Source organism: Lithobates pipiens, unplaced genomic scaffold, assembly GCF_037356315.1.
Source record: "Lithobates pipiens isolate NorthernLeopardFrog02 unplaced genomic scaffold, aLitPip1_a1.2 Scaffold_1, whole genome shotgun sequence".
Classification (NCBI taxonomy): domain Eukaryota; kingdom Metazoa; phylum Chordata; class Amphibia; order Anura; family Ranidae; genus Lithobates; species Lithobates pipiens.
Genome location: NW_027507685.1, coordinates 210,828,479 through 210,856,311, shown reverse-complemented (window position 1 = coordinate 210,856,311; position 27,833 = coordinate 210,828,479). Strand labels below are relative to the sequence as shown.

The 27,833-nt window shown below is 41.1% G+C and overlaps 1 protein-coding gene across 1 annotated transcript; it reads right to left on the bottom strand.

The window, feature by feature from the left end:
* Window positions 1–1,915: 1,915 nt before the first annotated feature.
* LOC143982607 (cytochrome P450 2G1-like) lies at window positions 1,916–27,833 on the bottom strand. Its single transcript, XM_077481494.1, has 9 exons — window positions 27,529–27,833; window positions 25,587–25,749; window positions 20,010–20,159; window positions 16,090–16,250; window positions 14,174–14,350; window positions 13,550–13,691; window positions 11,021–11,208; window positions 2,372–2,513; window positions 1,916–2,196 (listed from the first exon to the last, which is right to left on the bottom strand). Exons 1-9 carry the CDS (start codon window positions 27,706–27,708, stop codon window positions 2,015–2,017), a joined length of 1,485 nt encoding a protein of 494 aa, XP_077337620.1. The 5' UTR covers window positions 27,709–27,833; the 3' UTR covers window positions 1,916–2,014.

Here is a 27,833-nt window from a genome sequence, read left to right as displayed (position 1 = left end):
CACCACCTATCCCACACACAAGCCCCTGACCTTTTACCCTGCCGAGCGCGATCAGAGAGCGATCTTGGTCCCATTGGTGGTGAGCAATGGAATCAGATCCCAGGAGTAGGGCTTTTAGTGTCAGTTTCTGCGGCACAGAAACTGTCACACCTGTGTATTTTGCACTGGGTTTACCAAACACCAGTGCAACAGCATAGATGGGGTAAGAAAGAGTCTCCTATATGCCCTAAATGTCAAGCTCATCCTGGAGATCTCACCCACATGCTCTGGAAATGTCCCAAGCTTGTGCAATATTGGAGTTATCACTACTATCAATAAGATACATCAAGTTCAACTGACTATGGACCCACTGATGTGTCTATTGGGCAGTCTCAATGAGGAACAGTACCACCCTTCCGCGTATGTTGCCCTTACAAGATTTTTGTACCTGGCCAGAAAGCTGATTGCTCAACTCTGGCTCTCATCACAATCCCCAACGACCACACAGTGGATCCAAGCAGTCAATAATATCCTAGTGCGGGAAAAAAATACCTATTATCATAGGAAATCACCACAGAAGTTCACAAGCATATGGCAGAATTGGCTGAGAGGTAGCACCCGCAGCTGGTCCTGAATAGATTATTGCTGGTCTAGCTGACCACACATGTTCGGTCCTGCTGTGAGTCCTTACGGGACAATTTACAAGTTGAATGCCATGGTTTCCTTTAAAGGGACATCTGATGAGCACATGCTGGCGTGGGACCACTCTCGGCACAAACTCACTAATACTAACTTCTGGTTGATTTTATTATTATTATTTTTTTATTATTTATGTTATTTTATTTCTTCTTCCCCTTTTGTTTGCCCTGTTTCTGCTATTTTTATGGCTTGTTTACATCTCTATGACAATATGTGAAACATGGAGTATGATGCAATGCACACCCTATTTTTGATTAATCTAATGGCTACTTAGTTATTGCAGATCATCCTATGATTTGCTGATTACATTTCCTTTTTACTATGGACTGTATGCCTATCCCTATGTACCCTGTACTGCCTTATGTTACACTCAATAAACTTATACTTTGTTGATAATTATCACCATTATTAATATCTTTCATTGGTGTTTGCTGCAATATTCTCTCTTCATACTTACTAATTGGTGCCCTTTGCTCATTATTCCCTGATATAGGAATATTCTGCTGCTTCTTACTATTGGACATTATGGCATCATATACCAGGCTGCTCTCTCCGAAGACACATGGCACACTACTCTCTGTTTTTATGATCTTTATTGACTTATACTAGGGCACATGTAAGTGGGCTGTTACACATATGATTAATATGTTCCTTTCTTTGTGGGTAACCCAAAACCAGGTTGATATGTGCATTATGCTGATATTTTGATACAGTATGATTACCAGCTAGTCATTTCTCTTTAGGTAGGTCATGTCTATCTGTGGTCAAGATATAGAGGTCCGGAGGAAGCTATAATTGTGAAACGCATCGGCCTCTTGACATAGCAGTAATAGAGTCACATAAGAGTAATAATTGAAATGTTATATATGTACTGAGCTAATGCTTTTCTTTTAGAATATGTATGTAAAACAATTTTAAATTTGTAATAAAGACTATATTTTAACTATTGTATTTTCATTGTCCTCTCCTGGTACCGCTAAAGTCTGTCAGTTATTCTTTTCCAATTCCGAAGTGTTTTACATATAACACTGAATTATTCACATACCCTTCCTGGGCCCAGTAGAGCATAAAATAATGTTTCCCGAGTGATATATCACACAGTGATATATCACACAGAGGTGAACAGACAGATTTCAGACAAATGATATCCCTGGTTTTAAATAAATTCAGGGCCCCAGCAGGTGCTATTGCTCATGGACTTTTTGTTTAAAGGACATTACAGAGAGAAAAACAATAGTCCACAAAATATTGCTTTATTATTTACAAACTGTAAAGTGATCGGTGTTCTTAAAACAGGAACAAGATATCCAATAACATCAAAGTATACAATGGTCTTTCAGCGAGGTACAACCAACATCTCATAGTCACAAGGTCTAGAAGCATTGCTCTTGGGCTCTGGTGTAATTTCTATGTACTTTCTGTCCATGGTGGGTGTCAGAGTAAATCGTTGCAGAATGGTTGTAAAAAAGAGAAAGAGTTCCATGCGAGCCAGACCCTCGCCCATACACATACGTTTTCCTGGGAAATAAGAGAGAAAACACAACTGTCACTTTTTGAAAATAAAGTTTCTTATCCTGATGTGTTAGCTTTGTAAATTGAGCCTATGTTCCAGAACACAACCATGGTTTAAATAAAAACCCACTGTCTATTCAAAAACCATTAGCTATACTTGTAATTAACTATAAGATGGTACCTGCTGAAAATGGCATGAAGGCATCATTCTTCTTAAAGGTGCCATTCTCATTGAGGAAATGTCCAGGGTCAAATTTGTAAGGGTTTTTGAACTGTTTGGGGTCCTTCAAGACTGAAGTTAGGACTGGAATAACCACAGTTCCCTAAAATTAAAGAATTAAATTGGTTAATTGGAGAAAGATGCAGGCAAAAAAACAAGGTAGTGGTAAAGAATTACAAAAAAGTACTATAGTAGTAAAAAGAAGAAAGCATGTTTAAGGCCTAGAAGGAATGCAGACTGCAGCTCACGGTACAGCTTTTCAGGGTCAGTGAACTCTTCATGCACACCCAGGTTCCACTTTACGACAGTCCTAGGCCTGATCAGGAGTCCCAAATAACCTTTGTCTCAGGACTTTTCTACTCAGTGGTTCCAGGGTTAGCCAATAGGAGGACCCTATCCAACACTTGAGACCCATGAGACAAGGGGTCACTGATGACGGACATATGTGCTCGGGGAATCTTCCTGGCCAGTGCCCTTAGTGGATCATCCATTATAAAACCACCACTAACCCCTGACCCAAGTTGTTTGCTAAATCCCACTTTCCCCAAGCTATTGGCTATACTTAACTACTTTGAAAGAAGTGGGGATTGCCAGGCAGACTGTATTTGCATGCAGGCTGCTCTAGGTAAGTATAATACAAGAAAAACTGAATACACAACTATGTCTAACCCCAATACCATAAATAATTAAAGCTAGTAAGCACTGGGAGGTTAGCACAACAAAGTTCAAAAGTCAAAGAAAAATTGCAGTGCAGTGCTAATAACTGGAACAGAATAAATACAGTGCCTTGAAAAACTATTCATATCCCTTGAAATTTTCCACATTTTGTCATGTTACAACCAAAAACATAAATGTATTTTATTGGGATTTTATGTGATAGACCAGGAATATGCAATTAGCGGACCCCCAGCTGTTGCAAAATTTCAAGTCCCATCATGCCTCTGCCTCTGGGTGTCATGCTTGTGGCTGTCAGAGTCTTACTATGCCTCATGGGACTTTTAGTTCTGGAACAGCTGGAGGTCCGCTAATTGCATATCCCTGTGATAGACCAACAAAAAGTGGCACATAATTGTGAAGTGGAAGGAAAGCAATAAATGGCTTTCAAATTTGTTTACAAATAAATATGTGAAAAGTGTGCCATGCATTTGTATTCAACCCCCTGTACTCTGATACCCCTAACTAAAATCTAGGAAAACACCCGACAGGTCAGGGATAACATTGTGGAGACTTTTAAAGCAGGGTTAGGTTATAAAAAAAATATCTCAAGCTTTGAACATCTTACGGAGCACTGTTCAATCCATCATCCGAAAATGGAAGGCATATGGCACAACTGCAAATCTACCAAGACGTAGCCTTCCACCTAAACTGACAGGCCGGGCAAAATGAGCATTAATCAGTGAAGCAGCCAAGACGCCCATGGTAACTCTGGAGGAGATGCAGAGATCCACAGCTCAGGTGGGAGAATCTGTCCACAGGACAACTATTAGTAGTGCACTCCACAAATCTGGCCTTTATGGAAGAGTGCCAAAAAGAAAGCCATAAGAAGTCCCGTTTGCAGTTTTCATAAAGCCATATGAGCGATACAGCAAACATGTTAAAGCAGGTGCTCTGGTTAGATGAGACCAAAATGAACTTTTTGGCCTAAAAGAAAAACGCTATAGACATGGGCGCCGTCAATAAATTTGTTTCGTTCTGTTCCGTTACGGTTCGTATTAAAATTAATTCGTACTTCGTATTTCGTGCCCGAAATTCTATTTCAATTCATACAAAATATGAATTGTCGTTAGGTTCGTTAACTTGTACGAACGTTCTTTACAATGAATTTAAATGCAAAAATATACCTCAATATGACAGCAGTCGATGCTGATGGAAGGTTGTTTTTATCCGAAATACGAAATTCCGTTAAAGAATTTCCTATCCGAAATACGAATTTTCGTTAGATGAGGGGCTCCCTCCATCCCTGTGCTGTGCTGACTTCCTCCTGGGGATTCGTAAACAAAAGTTTGTATTTTGTACAAAATTCGGACGATTCATTCGGACAATTCATATTTCGGATCCTCCCGAACGTACGAATTTAGGGAAATTTGTACGAATTTGAGATTCGTACAAAACGAATCGCACATGTCTAAAATGCTATGCATGGCGGAAAACTAACACTGCACATCACCCTGAACTCACCATCCCCACCATGAAACATGGTATTGGAAGCATCATGTTGTGGGGATGCTTTTCTTCAGCAGGGATAGGAAGCTGGTCAGAGTTTATGGGGAGCCAAATACAGGGCAATTTTAGAAGAAAACCTGTTAGCCCTTGTACACACGGTTGGACATTCTGACAACCAAATCCGTTGGATTTTGTCCGACGGATTTTGTCCGAAACTGTTGCATACACACGGTCGGACAAAGTTGTCGGAAAATCCGATTGTACATAACGTGATGACATTATTACGTTACGACGGGACTATGTTCAGGCTAGTAGCCAATAGCTTTGGTCTAGGAATTTGATCTGAGCATGCGTGGCACTTTGTCCGTCGGAGAAGACTACACATGTTCGGAGTACGTCCGATCGGAGCATTTTGTCGGAAAATTTTACGGACAAGTTGGAAAACTTGGTCCGTCGGATACTCCGATGGAAACAGTCCGATGGAGACCACACACAGTCGGATTATCCGACAAAACGGTCCGATAGGACACATTCTGTCGGAATCTCCGACCGTGTGTACAAGGGCTTAGAGTCTCCAAAAGACTTAAGATTGGGGCATAGGTTCACCTTCCAGCAGGACAATGACCCTAAACAAACAGCCAGAGATACAATGAAATGGTTTAGATCAAAGCGTATTCATGTGTTAGAATGGCCCAGTCAAAGTCCAGACCTAAATCCAATTGAGAATCTGTGGCAAGATTGGAAAATTGCTGTTCACAGACACTCTCCATCCAATCTGACAGAGGTTGAGCTATTTTGCAAAGAAGAATGGCCAAAAATGGCAATCTCTAAATGTGCAATGCTGGTAGAGACATACCAGCAAAAGCTGGATCTACAAAGTATTGAATACACATGCATGCCACACTTTTCACATATTTATTTGTAAAAAAAAGTTTGAAAACCATTTATTATTTTCCTTTCACTTCACAATTATGTGCCACTGTATGTTGGTCTATCATATTAAATCCTAATAAAATAAATTTATGTTTTTGGTTGTAACATGACAAAATGTGGAAAATGTCAAGGGGTATAAATACTTTTTCAAGGAACTGTACCTACAGTATACCTTGAACTTGATGGAAAATGTGCTTATAAATCTTTTCTGTGGGTCCATTGATGAAGGTGATGATCAATATAGGCACACAGTTTTGGGAGAGCACCTTGTGAATATTATCTCATATGTGTTGAGAATCTTACTGATAGAAGAATTTAAGTGTGTGGACTTTTATGTTTTGGGACCATGAAATGAATATATGAATATATTTTTTGTATCTTTATATTTGTCAATTTAAGGTATCGGTATTTATTCTGTTAGAGCTTTTAGTGCGTCACTGCTATTTAGTTTTTTTCTTTTTCTCTAGGTAAAACCCACATGTGAAACTGAGCCTCAACAACTGAAATAGCTGAAATCCAATGAATGAAAGGGGTGGGCCAGGGACAGTAAAGCTGGAGAGGCAAGTGCTAGATGCTGCTTGATGCCTCCAACCAGGAAATGAAGCAGGCTCTACCTGACTTTCTGCAGTTTCTAATGTACATTGTGAGAAGCATACAGTGTGCAGCGAAATCAGAGTAAGCAAATGAGAGGCTTACTAATGAAAAAAATGTACCTTAAAGTGATTGTAAACCCTTACAAACCACTTTGACCTACAGGTAAGCCTAGATTAAGGCTTACCTGTAGGTCCAAGAAATATCTCCTAAACCTACACAGGCGGCGCGCAGGCGCACTAAGCGCGCCGCTGTCAACGGTGATATGCCGCGAGTGGCGCCTCCCATTCGCATGCGTGGGAGTGACGTAATCGCGACGGCTTCGTCGAATGACAGCCCCGGAGCAGCGAGACCCACCGAGAAGATGGAGGCTCCATACACAAGGGGAAAGCGGTGACTTTGCTGGCTCCTGTGTCAGGTAAGTGACACATAATGGACTACTATGCGATGCATAGTAGTCCATTGCAGGGAATCAAAGAGGAAGTAAACCCATCAGGGTTTACTTCCTCTTTAAAGTGGCTGTTTAACCCATTGCATATGCCCAGTGAAGTGACTGGCCTCAGGTGATACACAGAGAAGAAATACATTCTCCTACATAAGTTGTACCTGTTTATCTGCAGTTCTATCTTCTCTACATCATTTCAAGGTGGAGAATTTATAAAGCTTGTCTGAGCTTTCAGAAACAAGTGAGCTGAAATTACACTCTGCAGAGCTCTGTGAGGAGAGCTCTGAGTGCTGATTGGAGGGACGGGACACACCTAAATTCACACAGCACACAGGAACAGAGCTGAAGCTGTCAGTCACAGGCTGTGTACTGGAGGTCCCCCCCATGTCACCTTTTTTCTCTTGGTGTCAGAAAAACCTGTCAGCAGTGATTCATGCTGAAAGCAGAGGAACAAAGCAGCAGGCAGAAAGGACACTCAGTGCTCTTAATTAAGACAAGTACACACTATAGAGGGAAATGCTTTGTTCATATTCATGTCTGATGTTTACAACCACTTTATTCTAAAATTATCTTGACACATATACCTTTAATCTCTTAAATTATTCTATATCTAGAGTCTTTATTTCGCTGACTGTGTCCCTTGGGAGGTTTCCCTTTAAATCTGCCTTGAGATACAACAAGAAGAGAGTCAAATGCCCCGTACACACGCTTGGACATTCCGATAACAAAATCCTAGATTTTTTTCCGACGGATGTTGGCTCAAACCTGCATACACATGGTCGCACAAATGTTGTCAAGAACGCGGTGACATATAAGTCCTTCGATGAGCCGAGAAAATAAGTTCAATAGCCAGTGCGGCTCTTCTGCTTGATTCCGAGCATGCATTGAAATTTGTGTGTCGGAATTGTGTACAAATGATCGGAATTTCCGACAACAAATTTTGTTGTCGGAAAATTTGAGAACCAGCTCTCAAATTTTTGTTGTCGGACATTCTGACAGCAAATGTTTTGATGGAGCCTACACATGGTCAGAATTTGCGACAACAAGCTCCCATCAAACATTTGTTGTTGGAAAATCCAATCGCGTGTACGTAACAGAAGTGTGATCAGCAATGGGAATGCCTTTGATATTTTCATTAGCACGAAGACAGTGTAGGAAGTGTTCAAGGGTTAGGACAAATAGGATTGGGGAAAGTGGGCATCACTGTCTTGTCCCATCGCTAGTGGAGAAGGCATTCGAGAGGTGACCGTTTACACAAACTCTGGCGGCTGGAGTTGTATAGAGGAACATAATGGCAATGAACATTCGATCCTGGAGACCAATATGTCTCAAGACTGCTCCCAGGTAGTCCCATGCCAGCCTGTCAAATGCCTTCTCTGCGTCCAGTGCTAGGAAGAGTCCTTACTGTTTATGAATAATAATCCAACGGTGTACATTCAGGGCTTTGATTGTGTTGTCTCTGGCTTCTCTTCCAGGCATAAAGCCAACTGGGTCCTTCCCTATCAGGGAAGGTAAGAAAGGTAAAAGACGAGTAGCTAATATGTTGTCAAAACGCGAGCCGAGAAAAATGAAGTTCAATAGCTAGTGCGGCTCTTCTGCTTAATTCCGAGCATGCGTTGGATTTTGTGTGTCGTAATTGTGTACACACGATCGCAATTTCTGACAACAAGTTTTGTTATCAGGAAATTTGAGAACCAGCTCCCAAATTTTTGTTGTCGGACATTCTGACAGCAAATGTTCGATGGAGCCTACACACGGTCAGAATTTGCGACCACAAGCTCCCATCAAACATTTGTTGTCGGAAATTCTAATCATGTGTATGCGGCAAAAGTCTCTCCAAATTATGGGTATTCCTCTCAGACAGTTGTCACAAGAAGTGTTTGGGCTTGCCAGTAAGGATTTTTCCACCAAGTACTAAGTCATGTCTTTTCTGGATTTTTGGTCGATATTATGTCTCTATCATATAAAATACACATATGATAAAAAATGATAGACCCTTTATTTCTTTGTAAGTGGGCAAACTTACAATCTGCAGGGGAGCAAATACCTATTTCACCCACTGTAGCTAGATAGATAGATAGATAGATAGATAGATAGATAGATAGATAGATAGATAGATACTTTCTGGAAAAAAATAGAGACACTTTTTTGCATGCAGGTGGGGGTCTTATTTTAATTAGGGGCAGGGCATTCATTTGTAGTTGTGGCTTAGCACAGAGAAAAAAATGCAGCATGCTGCTGTGAAAAATGGGCGTGGTTTTAACAAAATATTGGACGTGGCTTAAAGGGAGTGTAGTTAGAGTCAGAGACAAAAGAGGGGTGGAGGGAGAAGAAAGAAAGGAATAGAGGGAGAAAGAGGGAAAGAGAGGGAGAGAGATAGAAAGTGAGAAAGATGAAGAGAGAAAAAGAGAAAGGGAGAAAGAGAGGGGGAGAGAGAAAGAAAAAAAGAGATAGGAAGGGAAGGATAAAGAAATAAGAAAAGAGGGATGGAGGGATGGAGGATCAAGAGATGATCAGAGACTGCAGACATGATATAAGAGATGGTCAGAGACTGCAGACATGATATAAGAGATGGTTAGAGACTGCAGACATACTACAGGAGATGGTCAGAGACTGTGGACATGACACAGGAGATGGTCAGAGACTGCAGACATGATACAAGAGATGGTCAGAGACTGCAGACATGATACAAGAAATGGTCAGAGACTGTAAACATGATACAAGAGATGGTCAGAGACTGCAGACATGATACAAGAGATGGTCAGAGACTGGGGACATGATGCAGGAGATGGTCAGAGACTGCAGACATGATATAAGAGATGGTCAGAGACTGCAGACATGATATAAGAGATGGTTAGAGACTGCAGACATACTACAGGAGATGGTCAGAGACTGTGGACATGACACAGGAGCTGGTCAGAGACTGCAGGCATGATACAAGAGATGGTCAGAGACTGCAGACATGATACAAGAAATGGTCAGAGACTGTAAACATGATACAAGAGATGGTCAGAGACTGAGGACATGATGCAGGAGATGGTCAGAGACTGCAGACATGATACAAGAGATGGTCAGAGACTGCAGACATAATACAAGAGATGGTCAGAGACTGCAGGCATGATACAAGAAATGGTCAGAGACTGTAAACATGATACAAGAGATGGTCAGAGACTGCAGACATGATACAAGAGCTGGTCAGAGACTGTGGACATGATGCAGGAGATGGTCAGAGGCTGCAGACATGATATAAGAGATGGTTAGAGACTGCAGAAATACTACAGGAGATGGTCAGAGACTGTGGACATGACACAGGAGATGGTCAGAGACTGCAGACATGACACAAGAGACGGTCAGAGACTGCAGACATGATACAAGAAATGGTCAGAGACTGAATACATGATACAGGAGATGGTCAGAGACTCGGCTCCAGCCACCAGTATCGTCTCTTCAGTCAAATGTGACAGACTGTGGAAGAGACAGGTTACACAGGTGTGCTGATTGGCTAAAGAGGCAGCGGGAGGGAGAGTAACTCATCAGCAGCTCTACCCTCCCACCTAGCTGAGCAATACAATTGGTTACTAAGCCGCTCATCTAGGGACCTGTGATTGTAAACCCACCCAGCAGCACAGGAAGCAGCTGCTTGAATGCTGTTTAGCATCTGGGGACAGTTGGCAACTATTGGTGCAGCCCCCCCCCCCCTCCCGAATGAGGTTGCAGGCACTGTGCAGCCACCATACAGGACATGTACAGACCAACTTCCAGCTGCAATGAGAGTCCATGCAATTTTTTTTCATTTGCATTTTGCATTTTTTGCATTTGCAGCACAGTATGCACCGTTCCCCCACCTCACCTCCTTCTCTGGGCTGATTCATTTGCCCCGGCTCCTCGGTGGGGGAGGGGTGACTCTTCCCAGGATGAGCTCTACAACAAAGATGTGAAGTCCTTCCTTCCTCTGACTCCTCTGCTGCGACCGACTGGTTATGATGCAGATGGTCCGGCTGAGACCTCCGCTGTATCCGGCCTGAACGATACCTCCTACATGAGGGGCCAGGGCTGTAGGCTGAGAAGAGCCAAACTTGGGATTGGGAGCACAGCACACATGTGCCAGTCCTCAGGGCCCCATGTAGTCTGGGGATGGGGCAGGGTTGCGGCCATAACCCAGCCAACCTGACCAGAACACTGCACCTATATTATGCCTTACCCCCCCCCCCCCCCCCCGCATGAGCATGTCAAAAAAGAACAGCGGCAATTGCCCCCTCTAGCAACGCCACTGGGTGTCGCTGGGTGACGGCGGAGCAATGCAACTTTTAAGGGGGAACAGACACTCCAGCACGGTTGTGAATGTCCCGGGAAAATCTGGACTGTTGGCAAGTATGAGATAGATAGATAGATAGATAGATAGATAGATAGATAGATAGATAGATAGATAGATAGATAGATAGATAGATACTGTAGCTAGATAACACAGAGAAGGGTACCTTTGGAATGTGATATCCTTTAAAGTTGATGTCCTTGCTGGCAGCATGGAGTAGTCCTCCTGGTACAATATCAGCAAATCTCTGGATTTCATGAACGACAGCATCTGTATATGGCATCTTACTTCTGTCCTCCACTGATGGACAGCGATCACTGCCTATGACATTGTCGATCTCTTTATGGATCCTCTCTGAAGCACACAGAAAAAGAGCATGAAAAAATATTAAATATTTTCAAATGTGCATTTATTCATTTATGTGAGATCAGTGATATTCATACATTGGAAATAATTTGTGTTTTGCCACACGCTAAAAAATGCAGCACATCCTACTAACATGGAAAAACCCCAAAGGGTGATATCACACAGTAGAGTTGTAAAGTGTTTTTAAATCATAAAGTCAACACTTTACGATTTTAAAAACACTCTACAAGTCTATTGTGTGCAACTCTTCCCATGCTGAGATGGTATTTTTTAGACATCAGCACAGGAAGTGTTTTTTTTAGAAAAATGAATTGCATCCACGCATTTATTGAACAGAAAAGAATGATTTTTGCTGATGGGCAAAAAAATGTGTATTTTTTATATTTTTTACCATAAGCCTGTAAAGATCATGGTCGCAATGTGGGGCTCTTGCAGACAGTGCGGGGTTGATTTACCAAAAATGGAGAGTGCAAAATAAGGTGCAGCTGTGCATAGTGCCAATCAGCTTCCAACTTCAGTTTGTTCAATTAAACTTTGACAATAAAACCTGGAAGCTGATTGGTTTCTGTGTACAGCTGCATCAGATTTTGCACTCTCCAGTTTTAGTAAATAAACCCCTCTGTGTATGCTGTCTGCTGCTACCTTGTATGAACAGGCAGTTATACTTTGACAGGAAGGCACTCAACAGCACCCCAGTAGTTCATTGAGAACTGCAAGCTGACAGCCACAAATGATGTCGGAACTTGTAGTTTTCACATTCACATTACACTGTTAATGAATGATGCGACTGGGTGGAAGAGATCCCCTGTTCGCTGTCAAAACGAGGGATGGGGGGGGGATGGTATGCGGGATCTGGTGAATCTGTAACAAGGTACATGGTACTGGAATATGGGTGAAACATGTAACATATTATAAAAGGTGAACTTATCGTTTAAGTGTCTATAATTTAAAGCTGAAGTAAACCCATCGATCTAAGCCCTTGTACACACACATTCTGACAACCAAATCCGTTGGATTTTGTCCGACGGATTTTGTCCGAAACTGTTGCATACACACGGTCGGACAAAGTTGTCAGAAAATCCGATTGTACATAACGTGATGACGTTATTTTGTTAGACGGGACTACGTTCAGGCTAGTAACCAATAGCTTTGGTCTAGGAATTTGATCTGAGCATGTGTGGCACTTTGTCCGTTGAAGTAGGCTACACATGGTCGGAGTATGTCCGATCGGAGCAGTTTGTCGGAAAATATTTCCGGCAAGTTGGAAAATTTGGTCCGACGGATATTCCGACAGAAACAGTCCGATGCATACCACACACAGTCGGAATATCCGACAACACGCTCTGATCGGACACATTCAGACGGAATCTCCGACCGTGTGTACAAGGGCTAACAGTTCAAAAAAACAGTTACGTTCCCGGCATGCCGGAAATGTTAACTGTCACATTGGTTGTGCTCTCAACCAAACTGTCAAACCATCCAATGGCTGGTGTCATAACTGATCACATGTGCAGCTTCATGGCAGTTAAAGATTAAAGGGAGGCCAAGATGGCAGCTTCCTTGGCTGAAAACGATAGGAGGGTTTACTTCCACTTTATGGTGAGCAGCCATCATTTACTTTAAGGAACTAGAAATATTTCACTAGATTTCACAGTGGAGTTTCGAGTGAAGATTGGTTACAAACTTTTTCACTTTGTTTTCATTGGGACTCATTATCATACCCATTGGTTATGTACTATTATTACTACACATATATTATTATGAACTTGTTTGTTTAACAATTTTCAATTGATATTAGTCACATGTGTTTACAAATCAGTATCTGCACACTTATTTGTAGCATAGTTATTTTGATTTAAATTCACAATTTTGAAATTTCTTTTGAACATAACACTGGTGATGAAAAATTGTTAGCTCAAAAGCTCCAGACCTATTGAAGACACCCGCCCTACACAATCTCGCAGGTGCTCGCTCTGCTCAAATTAGGAAGGAAGGAAAAATCCTGGATGGCAACACACCGCTGAAGACATCTTTATTGAAAGATTAAAATCCAAAAAACAGCGATGACTAAGCATCTGTTTGTGATGTGAAACGCGTCAGGTGTTTTTCCCTGTCTTCTATGCCTACGATATGACTGTTTTTGGATTTTAATATTTCAATAAAGATGCCTTCAGCGGTGTGTGGCCATCCAGGATTTTTCCTTCCTTCATAACACTGGTGATATTTGTGATTTGAAGAAAGTTGGTAACGTTGTGTGCTGCAGCCTTTTCATATTTACATTGATCAAGTAGGTGAGTGTGAGAGGTTTAATTTGAAAAGATGGCATTACCTTGTATCTCAGGGTATTTGAGTAGGATCAAGAATGCATATCTCAATGTTACACTTGTAGTCTCAGTCCCGGCAAAGAACAGGTCCATAACTACTCCTTGCAAATTCTCCCTATGAAATTCTGTTTTTGGGTTGTTCTTTTCCTGAAAAATATTTTCAAAGTCATTTTAGCAAACAAATTGGACATAAGGTTACCACAATACAAGTAAGTCCCCACTAATCCTAAACCAGGCTCCTACCATGGCTCATACTGGTCTTTATTTTTTTCTGCTCATTGGTGGAGTGTCAGAATTAAAAGAACCCCCTCCAGCTTCTCACCTCTTCCCAGCAGATTGGATAGCTGCCATTAGGGCAGAGACATTGGACTAATCATGATCCTTTTACTATAACTCTAACAAAATATTAATCAATATTAGTTTGCTGCTGGCCAGAAATTGCTTTTACTGCAGTAAACTACCCTAGAATGTACAACAGAGATATTACATATAAACGTTGCAATATGTTATTGATTGGCACTTTTGTACTTCATACAAGGCATGCAGTAAAAGCTGAAAAAACATGTTAAAGCATTCCATGCATTAAAAAGTAATTAGATTCTAGACCAAGAATTAAAAATCACACTCACCTCTTCCATTTTTATGAGGAAACAATCTATGAAGTCACGAGGGCTATTCTCATCCAATGTCTTCTTGTGGGAATCTACCATTTCTACCACAAACTCTGTAAGCTTTTCAAAAAGTGAAAAAAGCTTCTGGTGGGGGCCAGGGACACATCTCATTAAGTTTGGGAGCAGATTAAAAATCTGAAACAAAGTTTTAATTGAGGTGGTAAAAAATGAGCAATACATCTCCCTTACACTGTAAAGATACTGAACTTTACCAAAACAAGTCTCAGATATTCAGAATTTTTCCGTCTATTGCTGACCTATTGCTATCCTTTTAAATTTTTCTCCAACCAGTGCTGGGACTCAAATGTCTTTTGTGTGTATAAGACTGAAGTTTATACATTCATACCGGGTCCTATTGAAAACAGAAACCCATGTACAGGGCAGCAAATGATCCATATCCCTTCCTCCCGGAAAAGTCTATACAAGCCAAAAGGGGAGGAACCATGTATTGTCATGATATTGGCATGTGACATCATCAGTAACACTGGACAAAGCTGAAAGCAGACACACTCCTCCCCTCCCTCCTCCTGCTCCAGGCCAATCACAGAAATGTTGCTAAGACTGAATACACTGTAGGCTGGGGATATCATTATTAAAGCTGGACAGAAATCGTGGACACATTCATTTAAACAGTGGACAAAATTGGGGACATTTTTTTCTGGGGACAGTCCCCTAAAGTTGGTGACTGTATCCTGACAACTGTTCACCCTAACCTAAACACAAACACAAAAATGTTATGTATCACAGCTTACCAGTCCTTAGATGTAGCTATTGCACTATTTTCTTTTTCCCATCTTACTACCTTTTCTGGTAATCCACACTTCCTATCGGGGGAGGCACACCCATTAAGGGTGCATGGACACTGCTTCCCTTATCCATGCCGCCGCCCCTCCTATCCATGTGTCCTGCCCCTTGCAGGACACCGGGCCCATGAATTACAGTGGCTTGGGTGTTTTTTGAAGCACTTATTAGAGCCAAAGGTTCTAGAACACTTCAAAATAGGGTAGACTTCCAGGTGCAGAGAATGCGCTCACAGCCTACCCAGGTGTGTTAGAATAGTGAATGAATATTTGCTATTCTAACATTGGTCTTCCTCACGGCCAATCAGGAAGCGGATATAAGACCCATCACCCGACTGGCCGAAAGGAGAGGCAATTCTATTGGAAGCCTAGGAGAGAGGAGGGGAGGAGCCGCACGCTGGAATCCAATGGAGCAGATGGAGGAGAGGACACAGAGGCGCTGCACATTACCCGCCACCCGCCACCCGCTACCTGCCTAGATGGGGTAAGTGATGGACCGACCGGCAAACAGCAGGGGGGGTGGAGAGGTGTTCGCCACCTCCCCCCCAAAAAAACACCAGCGGCCACTGCTTCATATACCAAGTTGGCTACATTCATTTTTCCATCCATATCACTCTGACTTTTTTTTATGGAAGAAGCCACAGTTGTCAAACAGGTTGGATGTTAAACATGTTCACCTCCATTACATGGTGGATTGATGTGATTAGTAGATGACAAAAGAAAAATTATTTTCAGCTCACTGAAGGTGACGAGGACATTGCATTTCTGGCAAGAACATCTGTTGTTTCTCTACTTGCTGAAAATGTTCTTAGCCTAAAAAAGGAAATAAATGCAGCCACCACATGTAAGAACTGGTAAGCTTCAGTTGTTTTTGGGTTCAGATACTGTATGCTTTAAAAGGTAAATGAAGAACTCACTGAAGCACATTGCAGCACTAGGAACCTGGGATTAATTTCCACATCACTACCTGCATAAAGTTTTTTTTTATGTTTCTCCTGTATTTATAGAATATGGCATTGCTGTAAAATAAGCATAGTGTGTATACACATACACTTGTACAATATATGCATTTACCTGGCCTGATCGGGAGTTCAACAGGATCACAAATTCCTGAATAACTGTCAAAAGGCTCATGAACTTCTTGTCTTCGTAATCAAATCTTTCCCCAAATACAATGGAGCAGATGACATTGGAGACAGCCAGTCTCAGCAGATGAGTCGGGTTTATTGGTTTATCTGTTATTACACAAGCAGAATCATTGAGAATTTTTGTGCCCGAGATCAATATCAAGAATTTAGAAAACAATTTCAACCTTGGGTAAATACTAAAAGATTACATGAAAGTCCAGCATAAACATGTTGGGATTGATTTACTAAAGGAGTAGAGCTTTAAGTGTTTACTTTGCAAAATGTATTTTTACATAGCTTAAAAATGAGATGAGGCTAGATGAAAATTGACTTTGCTATGTGGACAGCCTTTACTCATTTAATAATTCGACAAAGCTGATATGCAACTCTGCGTAGTTCTGTCAGAATATAATCTTTCTCACCTTGTACTGCAGCCGTCTCCAATCCATAAGACTTAGCCCCTGTACACACGGTCGGAGATTCCGACAACCAAATCTGTCGGATTTTGTCCATTGGATTTTGTCCAGCGGATCTTGTCCGAAACTGTTGCATACACACGGTCGGACAAAGTTGTCGGAAAATCCGATCTTTCAGAACATGATGACGCAATTTCGTCACGATGGGACTACGTTCAGGCTAGTAGCCAATAGCTTTGATGTAGGAATTTGATCTGAGCATGCGTGGCACTTTGTCCGATCGGAATTCTCTACACATGATCAGAGTAGGTCCGATCAGAGCAGTTTGTCGGAAAATATTTCCAGCAAGTTGGAAAATTTGGTCCAACGGAAACAGTCCGATGCATACCACACACAGTCGGAATATCCGACAAAACGGTCCAATAGGACACATTCAGACGGAATTTCCGACCGTGTGTACAAGGGCTTAGAGGTATAGGTATGGATAGACTCTACCTGTTGATTGCTATAGCAGCTACACCATCTATCTCCACCCAGGTCAGGCCAATATCTGCCATCTGAGAAATAAGTTAATTTCCTAAACCAAGGCTTCAGTATTACAACAGAATGGTGCCGGTCTACACACAGCTTATGCATAAGCTACATGCCTCTGCAATTAAGCCCCTATTGGGGCTTGTTAGGTGGGTTCTCCTATGGGTAGAAGACCAAGCAGAAGCCATTTTAACTAAGAGTAGCTCACTATAGGCCTAGGCAGTGTGTGAACGAGTGCCATTCTGTTGTAGTCCACAATGTGTTTGATCTGACCAGCACCTTCAAACATTGCGACCAGTGGACTGGGATAAAATGTTGGAACATTTGAGCGGTATCAGTTTTATTTGGTTCAAGGCATCAGTATGTCTTAGTTCCTGCACTCCTGTATTTCCGCTTCTCCAGTTAAAGACTTAAGCCTGTATTGACTGCGCTTGTTTACTACCTCAGGTCTGCTGCTGATTCTCATATAACTTTAGCACTGGCACAAAGTTTAATTTTTAATGTTTATTTTGAAATACTACTGATATACATTTGAAAATGACATTGTGTATGAAACAGATTTAGACATACACTTAACAGGTACAGACTGAATAACAACAGTAACATGTATCCAAGAACCATGGTATGTTGTGGGAGAGAGAAATAGACATAGTCAGATGGGAGAAGGATCCCTCGCCCCCCCCCCCCATGGGAATATGGCTTACCGATGTATGTTGAATTGCCAAGTGTGGACACAGAAACCCTCCATGCACTTGTTAAACTAAATAGTGCCTGGCTTATATTTCTCCTATGCCCCCCTCTGTTGAGCGGCCAACTGTGGGCGTAGGGTCATACACATTTTTCCATACTTAGTGGCTGGTTTTCTGTGCTTCTGGGGGCTCAGTTAGCAGAGGGTAAGCGCTTCTTTTAGAATCTTCACATGGAAAGCACTTTACACATTGTATAACTCATTGTATGTATTTATCTAAACTTTATATCGAATGTCATTCATTTCCTTTTCCTCTTAACAATATTTGTCATCAGCTTGCACATCCCCTGAAGAAGCTACTGCGAAACATGTTGGGATAAAGTGCTGCAAGTACCTTACTTTTTGCCTTCAGGACCTTCTCATGTATAACTTGTCTATGTACATTTTTGGTTATTACACTATGTGCAATATTTTAATTGTATCTTAAGAAACATTTTTTTTTATTATATCTTATGTATTGAATTTGCATTAAAGCACTGTAAAAATCCCCCTTTCCTCTCTCCACATTTATAAATTAAACATGTACAGGGCCTGAGGTGCCTACTACTTCTTATGGGTGTTCTTTGGTAGTCTAGACCACAATTGTATAATTCTTACTGTTGTGATACTTCCATCCTCCTGAGGAAGTAGTTCTCCCCACAAAACATGTTGAGAAACTGTGAATACTCCCTATAGCCATTCAATTCAGTATTTGCAGTGCTGATTTTATACACCTTCTGGCTTTTGGTATATGCAATATACTAAGGGGAGTTTATTTACTGTTCTATTTATTGTCCATTGCTTTAGACAAATGAAGTTTGGATATTTTATATTATGTTGTATGTGCCCTGGTGGTACCAATAAAGTCAATATTTGTTTAGGATTGTCTTTATACTTGCATTAGTGGACATTGTAGCTACCTGTTTCTTCTTAATCTACTTATATAATCCTATCTACCCACCAAAAAGAAGTTCTTTGATGCATACTATTCCGTTTTTTTGGGGAATTTTTGTAATTCTCACATCCTTTTTATTTAAAGCTAAAGTTTATTGGGCTTATATTTTACCTTCCCCGATGCCTCCTTGTCCCTTTGTCAACAGGATAATGACATTTTAAACATTTTTAAAATAAATAAAATCTTTCTGTGTTCATTTCATACCTCATTTTAGACTTGTTATCATTAGGTCTCTGTGCTTCTTTGTGTCATGCAGGTAGACCTTGGTGAGTGGAAGGGGACAGCAGGTTGTTGTATATAGCTTTCCTGAAAAGATCACTGCATGTGTTTGCATGCAGATTGCCCTAGTTTTTGCCCACATTTGATTCAAAATCCTCACAAGAACTGAAATCCAATGAAACAATGGGGGCCAGCAGGGGCAGTAAGTCTGGGGAGGAAAGTGACAGATGAGGTCATCCTCCACCCGAAAAATGTGGTGGGGTCTATTTGAATTGCGGCAGCTTCACAATGTAATGTGAAATCAGAAAAAGTAATGTCAGTACAGGAGAGGAGCCTATACAACCTTGCAAGTCTTAGGTAAGGTTAAAGCTTAAATATAGCACAGCAGAAATAGTTATTTGAAATGTTTTAGTAATATACTGTACATTGTTAACTAATATGGCTTTCCATTAGGTTTGCTTATGTTTTTCAGATATAATTGTATAGGCCTCCATAATTAAGCCCCTGCTGAGTGAAACATGTTATTGGGGTTCTTTCATTCGTGGGAGGCCAAGCTGAAGCCATTTTTAATGAAGCGGAGTTCACTTTATGCTAAGACAGTGTGCAGACAGGCACCATTTTTCTGTAGTCCTTGTTTGTGTCTGACGAGCCAGTATTCAACCTGACCAGCACTTGCAAACACTTTGGCCAGTCAGTCCGTGCATTGCAAATTAGTTCCTACTGTGTGTTGCTGAAATTTAAGAGGCAGCTGTCAATTCCTAAAAAAATCTGAAAATACAATGATGACCCTTTACAGCCCCCATCAGTGCCCAGACTTTTTTTCTGACACATCACATGCCAGGCGATATAATCCAAGTAGTCATCACTATATCAGATTATACTGTCACATCAGTACAGCAGTTGTGATCTTTAGAGATGATGCTAGATAATAAACAGTTTGGATCAATAAGGTTGTGTTATTCAATGTAAGAGAGGGTTTAGGGTCACCATTGTGCTAATTCAGCATTATCTTCACCTACCTTTGCTCTTCATAAATCTATCTCTGAGACATTGAGCTTCCTCCTGGATTCTCTCCTCCACACTCCTCTTCCCCATCCCAAAATTTCTCAGTGTTGTCAGGGAAAATCGACGCATCGTCTTCCATCTCTCTCCATTGCTCATTATGACCCCTAAAAGATTTGAAAGGTTTTATACATATTGCTATTGAAGACCCTTTAAAATGCAAACATTTTAAATAATGTCCTACTAGCTCCCTCTGTATTGCATGGATCCCACCAGGGACACTATTAGAAAGGATGAACCACCGCTCCAAGGTAATCTTCGAGGAATGAAGCTCTGTCTCCTATTGATGAGGTGCTGACCATTACACACACCATGAGCAAACAAGCAGGACAAAACTCTGGATAGCCGCACACTGGAAAAAGACTTGAAATCCCATCTTTAATTGAAACAACGTGGGTCACATCAAAACAAAATAAAAAAATCCACAGCAAAAGGAATAACAGGGTACAGGAAAATTATGACGCGTTTCGCACCGCAATCAGCGCTTACTCATAGCTATGAGTAAGCACTGATTGCGGTGTTTCAATTGCAGTGTTTCAATTAAAGATAGGATTTTAAGTCTATCCAGAGTTTTGTCCTGCTTGTTTGCTCAGGGACACTATTAGCATGGAGCTTGTGGGTTATCACTGTCTTCACAAGAGTTTCCTCCTATTAGGGATGTAGATAAGGTGGGGGGGTGTCCAAAATAGGAAGCTTTGACAGCTCTGCTTGGGGGCGGGGGCGGGTCTGCTTCGCTCGGATGGGGAAGGGGGTGAGCGGCTGGCCCAGTGCACACTTTGTTTACAGCAAAATTGACAGAAAACAACCCAAGGTTAGATGGAAAGCAGAGAACGTTAGATGGCAGGAAGGGGATTGCATGGTAGGGTCATAAACAGTATTTAGCAGAGTCTGGACAAACTCTTAATGCAGCCTTGTCCCAAATGACCTGTGGTAAATCCTGTCAAATAACAAAATACAGATATGCAAGTCTAGGTTTTGACCTTGGATTAAATTATTAGAGACAAACAATATACAGTTTCCATAATTCATGCTATGAGGAAAATAGGGAAATAACAATCAGTTAGATGCCAAATAACCCTGTATTACAAGGAGCAGACAGCTAATGACATACAATACATTTCCTTAACAAAATATGCATAAGAATAATATCCGGTTTGATCTCAATCAAATTGTAATCTTTTTCTATATAATAATATTTTGGTTGTCAGATTACAAAACCCTTTTCCGACGTAAATATAAATGTATTAAAAAAAATTGAATTTAAAGTGGTTGTAAACCCTGTTACACCACTTTTACCTACAGGTAAGCTTATAATAAGGCCTACCTGTAGGTACCCTGAGTATCTCCTAAACTTGCACTGTTTAGGAGATATTCACTGTATCTGCAGTTGCCAATGTCATTGGCACATGCACACTGAAGAAACGGCCCTCTCGTGGCGTTTATTTAGTAGCCGTGCCGTGACTGGCGGCTCCTGTGCGCATGCGCGGAAGTGAGGTCATTGCGGCTCTGGCCAATCAGAGTGCGGGAGACCCCGGAAATCCGGAAATAACTCTGGGAGACATGTCGCCAGTCACATCGGTGTACAGGGACTGTTGCAACAGATTCGATCTAAGGTATTTCATAATGAGCTAGAATGTGATGCATACTAGCTCATTATGCCTTTGCCTTGCAGGGTTTTTTTTTTCTGAGTTTACAACCACTTTAAGGGTGTCTGCTGAAAATGAATAAACACTTCAATACACCTTCAGCAGATCTATAATAAATAATAGATGGCTGTTTTTGCAGCTTAGAGCTCTCACTTACCATTGTAATTATAAAGGAATGCTATAGGTCATTCATGTTGACTCTGATACATCATATTGGACTTACTCTGCAGCGGATTGGAATTGAACTTTAAAGTGGAACTTCAGTCATTTTTCATCTTTCCAGCTATTAAATCGTCTGCCCTTGTTGTTTTAACTTTGGATAGTAAAATATATTTTTTTCTGCCAGTAAATAACTTATACAGCCCACTTCCTGTTTCCTGTCTGGTAAAAAGCCTAGGCTTATTACATCATGCACAGCTCTCTCTCTCTCACTCTCATGAGAGTTTGCCAGGAAGGGAGGGAGGGTGAGTCTTAAGAGAGCCAATGAGAGCTGCAGAGCTGGAGGTGTTCCTCTGTGTGCCTGTGTTAATCCAGGAAGTGAACAGGCAGCAGCTTCAGCTGCCCACAGTTATAATGGTTGCAGCCAGCCTTAGTGGAGGGAAATATCTGGAGCATATTTGGCAAGTACAGAATCACAGTGTATATAACATAATATGCAAAGTGATAGGAGAGAAGCTTCAAAATGGCAAATATGTTTTTATTACAAATTATGTGAGCGGACTACAGTTCCTCTTTAACCACTTACCCACTGGGCACTTCAATCTCCTTCCTAACCAGACCAATTTTCAGCTTTTGGTGTTCTCACACTTTGAATGGCAATTACTCAGACATGCAACACTGTACCCATATGAAATGTTTGTCCTTTTTGGTGGTATTTAATCACCGCTGTTTTTTTTTTTTTTTTTTGCGCTATAAATCAAAAAAGCCTGAGAATTATTTGTTTCTGTTAAAATGTATTGCAGAGTATTGGTGAGCATTGGCAGAGTATTGGCGAGTATTGCATAGTATTGGCAGAGTATTGGCAGAGTATTGGCAGAGTATTGCATAGTATTGCATAGTGTTGGCAGAGTATTACATAGTATTGGCAGAGTATTACATAGTATTGGCAGAGTATTGCATAGTATTGCTGCAGAGTACTGCAGAGTGTGGCAGTACTGGCAGTGGCAGAATATGGGCACTGAGCACTGTGGGCTGGATCTGTAGTGCCCACAGCGCTTCAAACGATCTCTCCCTCTCTCACTGTACCAATCGTTACAGAGAGAGGAGGAACAAGTTACAAGTTTACAAGTGATGCTCCGTCATTTTATCAGTGGGCATTTACTGCAATCCATGATGCACCCCGGCAGTCACCGATGTTCCCGGGTGCACGCCCCAGGGACATCCACCCAGAATAAGCCGACCACGCTGTAGCCGTCTTTTCGGCTCTGGCCCGGTCAGCATGTGGTTAAGTAATTTTCACTGTGAATTAGCCATTTATAGGTTTTCTTTTGGGAGCAAAAACAATCATCTCCTAAGAAACTCCCTAAACTTGTTGAAAAGGTACCTTGTATGACGTACACCTTTGTGGGGAGGATGGTATGTGAGGAACATTTTTGGGTCCTAGGTAGGAATGAGTCGAACACCCCATTAAAATTTTGGCTTAAATTTATGACAAAATCTGATTTTATTGGATTTCTTTAAAAATAGAAATTAGAATTATTTTTTTTTCAAAATTTCTGCTCTTTTTTTCGCTTATATCACCAAAAAATTTAAAACTGATTTGTGAATAAATACCACCAAAAGAAAGCTCTATTTGTGTGAACAAAATGATAAAAATGTAATTTGGGTACAGTGTTGCATGATCACGCAATTCTTACTGAAAGTACAAGAGTGCTGAAAGATGAAAATTGGCCTGGGAAGGAAGGGGGTGAAAGTGCCCAGTATTGAAGTGGTTACATATCGTGCATAGGGGTGTCCTTAGTCTGCCTGTAAAGTAGCGCATCTTTGTTTAGAACAGTACCACAGCAAAATTACATTTCTAAAGGAAAAATTTTCATTTAAAACTGCTTGCGGCTGTAATGAATTGTCGGATCCCGGCAATATAGATAAAAATCATTTTAAAAAAATGGCATAGGTCCCCCTAGTCCATTACCAGGCCCTTTGCCGCCCCCCAAAAATCCATACCAGGTCCTTCAGGTCTGGTATGGGTATTAAGGGGAACCTTGCACCAAAATTTTTATAAAATGGCATTGGGGCCCTACCAAAATCCATACCAGACCCTTATCCAAGCACATAACTTGGCAGGCCGTAGGAAAAGGAGGGGATGAGAGAGCAGCCCCCCTCCTGAACCGTACCAGGCCACATGTCCTCAACATGGGGAGGGTCTTTTGGGGTCAAGGGCCTCATCCCCACAACCCTTGCTCGGTGGTTGTGGGGGTCTGTGGGTTTATCGGAATCTGGAAGCCCCTTTAACAAGGGGACCCCCAGATCCTGCCCCCCCATGTGAATGGGTATCGGGTACATTGTACCCCTACTCATTCACCAAAAAAAGTGTCAAAATGGTAAAAATTACAGTAGACAATTTTTTTTTTACATTTTGGCACAGGGTTCCCCTTAATATCCATACCAGACCCAAAGGGACTGGTAATGGACTGGGGGGGGGGGGGGGCATGTGTTTTTTTTTTTAATGATATTTATCTATATTGCCGGGATCCAGCAATACATTACAGCCACGAGAAGTTTTAAATGACACGTTTTCCTTTACAAACGTAATTTTGCTGCTCTCATTCATAAAACTATATACCGCTGCCATGTAAACAGCCTTATATAGTGTAGGGCGTGGACTCAGCCCCCTGAGCCTTGATTGGTCAAAGGCACCCTGTCTTTGGCCAATCATGGCTCTCACAGCAGAGCATGCTGTGATTGGCCAAAGCATGCAGGTCAGGTGCATACTTTGGCCAATCAGCAGCCGTCAATGCACTGCGATCTCGCAGTACATTGACGGTCTCACCGTTCATTATAACGCCTTCCGCGGGCGTTAGAATTTCCCACAAATGTCCCATAATATTCAGTATTTGGCAAATGGCAAACATCAGGCTCATCTCTAGTCCTAGGCTGTTACGCTTCTGATAGTGATGTTGGATGTTGTCTATCCCATGGATAATTACTGACTGTGTAGTGAGGTGCATTTCATTAACAGCCTTTATGAGTTAGGATTTGGAATGTAGTATGCAGCCAATGCCAACAATAATAATCTGATTTGGGATGAACTGGATTTGCTTTGACTTGTGCTGGCTAGCAGAATCAGCGACAGTCAATGGAAATTCAGACCCAAGCCAGCTTATTACGTTGTGTTTAACCTGTATCTAACCACAAAACTCTGCTTAAGCCTTGAAGAAGGGGGAAGCCACATCCCCACAAACATGTTATCTATAACTCAATTAAGTGTGCAATTGTTTATAATAGGCACTCCTCAGTACACAACTAATAATAATCAGTCACACTTGCTACTCATAATTAGTGGACTGTGTATGCACTTGACCCATTAGATTTCTGCCTAATCAAGAACAGGGAGATGACTCTCTGCCTTTCATTTCCAGGGAGACATTTGTTTCATAATTATAGGGCCCACCTGTGTTTTGGCATATGATCTTATGACCCCCCCCCCCCTTCTCCCACAAACCCCCCCCCCAACAAAAAGCCACTGTAAGCATGTTGCCACACAAGAACATCCGATTTTTGTGGAAAGTTGGGTACCCTGTGTGTGCTTCCATGTTAAGTGTTTACATTTGATTAGAGTGCACTTTTAACAGCTTTGATCCCATGTTTACATTATAATGATTACAGATAGTCTCTAATGCAAAAATATGACACCAATTAAGGATAATTATTTTGTTTTTAGGATCTTACCAAATTCCTTAAAGAAGAATTTTATTGCATCCATATCCCCTCTCTCACTGAACACATCATTGTGATCAACCAGAGCCTCCTTCACAGCATCATAGCCAATCAACATGACCGCTCGATTGTTGCCCAGGTAGATGGTATACACAGGTCCATACTTTTCACCAAGCTGTTGATAGAGATTTCAGTTTTTAAACAGAATTGGACATTTTAAAGACAAGCTGGGACTGAAAGAATTTAACCAAATGTGCTTCTAACGACGAACTGTCCTGATGACATTAGTGTGAGCAGCATATATCATCTATTATGGGTTATTTTTAGACTTGTGCACAACGGAAAATTTTGTTTAGTTTCGATTCGTTGTCATTCGTAAAATACATAATTCCGTTCTGTTATATTCGTTATGTTACGTTAATACGTTTTCGGATAATTCGTTATTATTCGTAGAGTATCGAATTCATTCATTCGTATTCGTTGAAATTCGCTATTTATGTATGTATAGACATTCGTGATAATGATTCGTAGTTTGTAAAGTCGTTTGTTTATTGAATTTTTTAACACACACAATGACGTCTTTTCTCCTCGGCTCAAATACAATACAACACCATTCTAACTCGGTTCTCAGGAATGCACTTCCATGTAATCCATCCTCCGGCACAAAATTAATTAGCTGATTGGGCTGTAAGATTTACTTTGAGCTGACCTTTTGTTTCATTAGATCTTTAAAGAATTACCAAATCATGTCGAATTCATTTGAATTCATTCGTTATATTTCTTTCGTATTCGTTGTTATTCGTTATTTTTTTATTTGGACATTCGGATGCATCTGAATGTCTGAAAGATGCAAAATTCGGCTGAATTTCGATTCGTTACCAAACTATTTGGACAAGCTAAGTTATTTTTAAAGAGGGAAATTCCCAGGTTGTATATTTAAAACATGGCACCTTAATGGTGAACTGATAATCTAAACCAAATAAATCAATGTGCCGGGCTCCTAATACCCAATACTAAATTAAAAAAGACAGTTTTTTTGTTGGCATGTTTAGTCATATTTTCAATATTAATGCCAAATTTTCAGAATTTCTGCCAGGGTATGCAAACTTTTGAGCACAATTGTATGTACTACGCACATTTTATGGGAATATGGGATTTTACTATTATATAGCATTGCTTGCAAGGTTTTGTATTAGTTTATGATAAACTGATAATAGTAAAGGTGAAAATGCCCAGACACCATACTGACAAATGTAGTAATTGGTTACTATGGGTAAGCTGTCGAACTTTCAGGACCTCTCAACCCTTCAATGTCCACCAAAAGAGGGCTTTTGTAATGACAAGTCTATAGCTGTCCTCAGTGTCTTCTGTGAGACCAGGAAGAGGGAAGAGTGGTGCTGTAGCTTGGATAATGCTGGTGCAGTGAGAGGAGTCAGGTAAGTGTATAAGGAAGGACATGGGGAGAACAGGTAGCAGGGCATTTTTTAGTGAATTATATATATTTTTTAGTTTAGAACCACTTTAAGTTTTGGGAACGCTTTCTACTTATTCTGATTATTTCTGATTATTTCACCATCAATTTGATATAAATGTGAATCATATGCTGCGTATACACGATCGGACATTCCAACAACAAAATCCTGAATTTATTTCCGACGGATATTGGCTCAAACGGATTTTATTGTCAGAAAATTTCAGAACCAGCTCTTAAACTTTTAATGTCGGAAATTCCGACAACAAATGTCCGATGGAGCCTACACACGACACGGTCGGAATTTCCAACAACAAGCTCCCATCGAACATTTGTTGTTGGAAATTTCAAGCATGTGTACACAGCATTAGACTGGAAAAGGTAGCAGCTTAGATTGCATCTTTTCTTGACATTTTGAGAGATTTCTTTCTAGAATACAAGAAGAGTTCATTGTTTTAGAATATTCAGTGTAATTACTCTTACCTTCACCAGAGACTGTGGCAATTCAGTGGTACTAATCTGCACAATATTCCCCAGAAACGGCAGGGGGGTGGGTCCTGGTGGCAAGTCTTTCTTCTTTATATCCAACCACCATTTAATGAGATAAATCAGGAGAGTGACTCCAGAAGCGATGAGAAGTGTTGCTGCGACATTCACCGCCATTGTGAAAATAATCTCTGTACAGACTCTAAACCACGAACCGCTGTATTTATTTGTGAGATGAAGTTTGACAACATTCCAACTATCATTTGACCACTGAGGACAGGTAGGGTGTGTTGGAGTTTGGT

Coding starts and splice junctions, on each gene's coding strand:
- LOC143982607 (XM_077481494.1), bottom strand. CDS start 27,708: ATGGCGGTGAATGTCGCAGCAACACTTCTCATCGCTTCTGGAGTCACT. Junction 16,251..20,009: donor TAGATTTATGAAGAGCAAAG/GTAGGTGAAGAT, acceptor GTGTAATAACAG/ATAAACCAATAAACCCGACT. Junction 13,692..14,173: donor TCCTCATAAAAATGGAAGAG/GTGAGTGTGATT, acceptor AATATTTTTCAG/GAAAAGAACAACCCAAAAAC.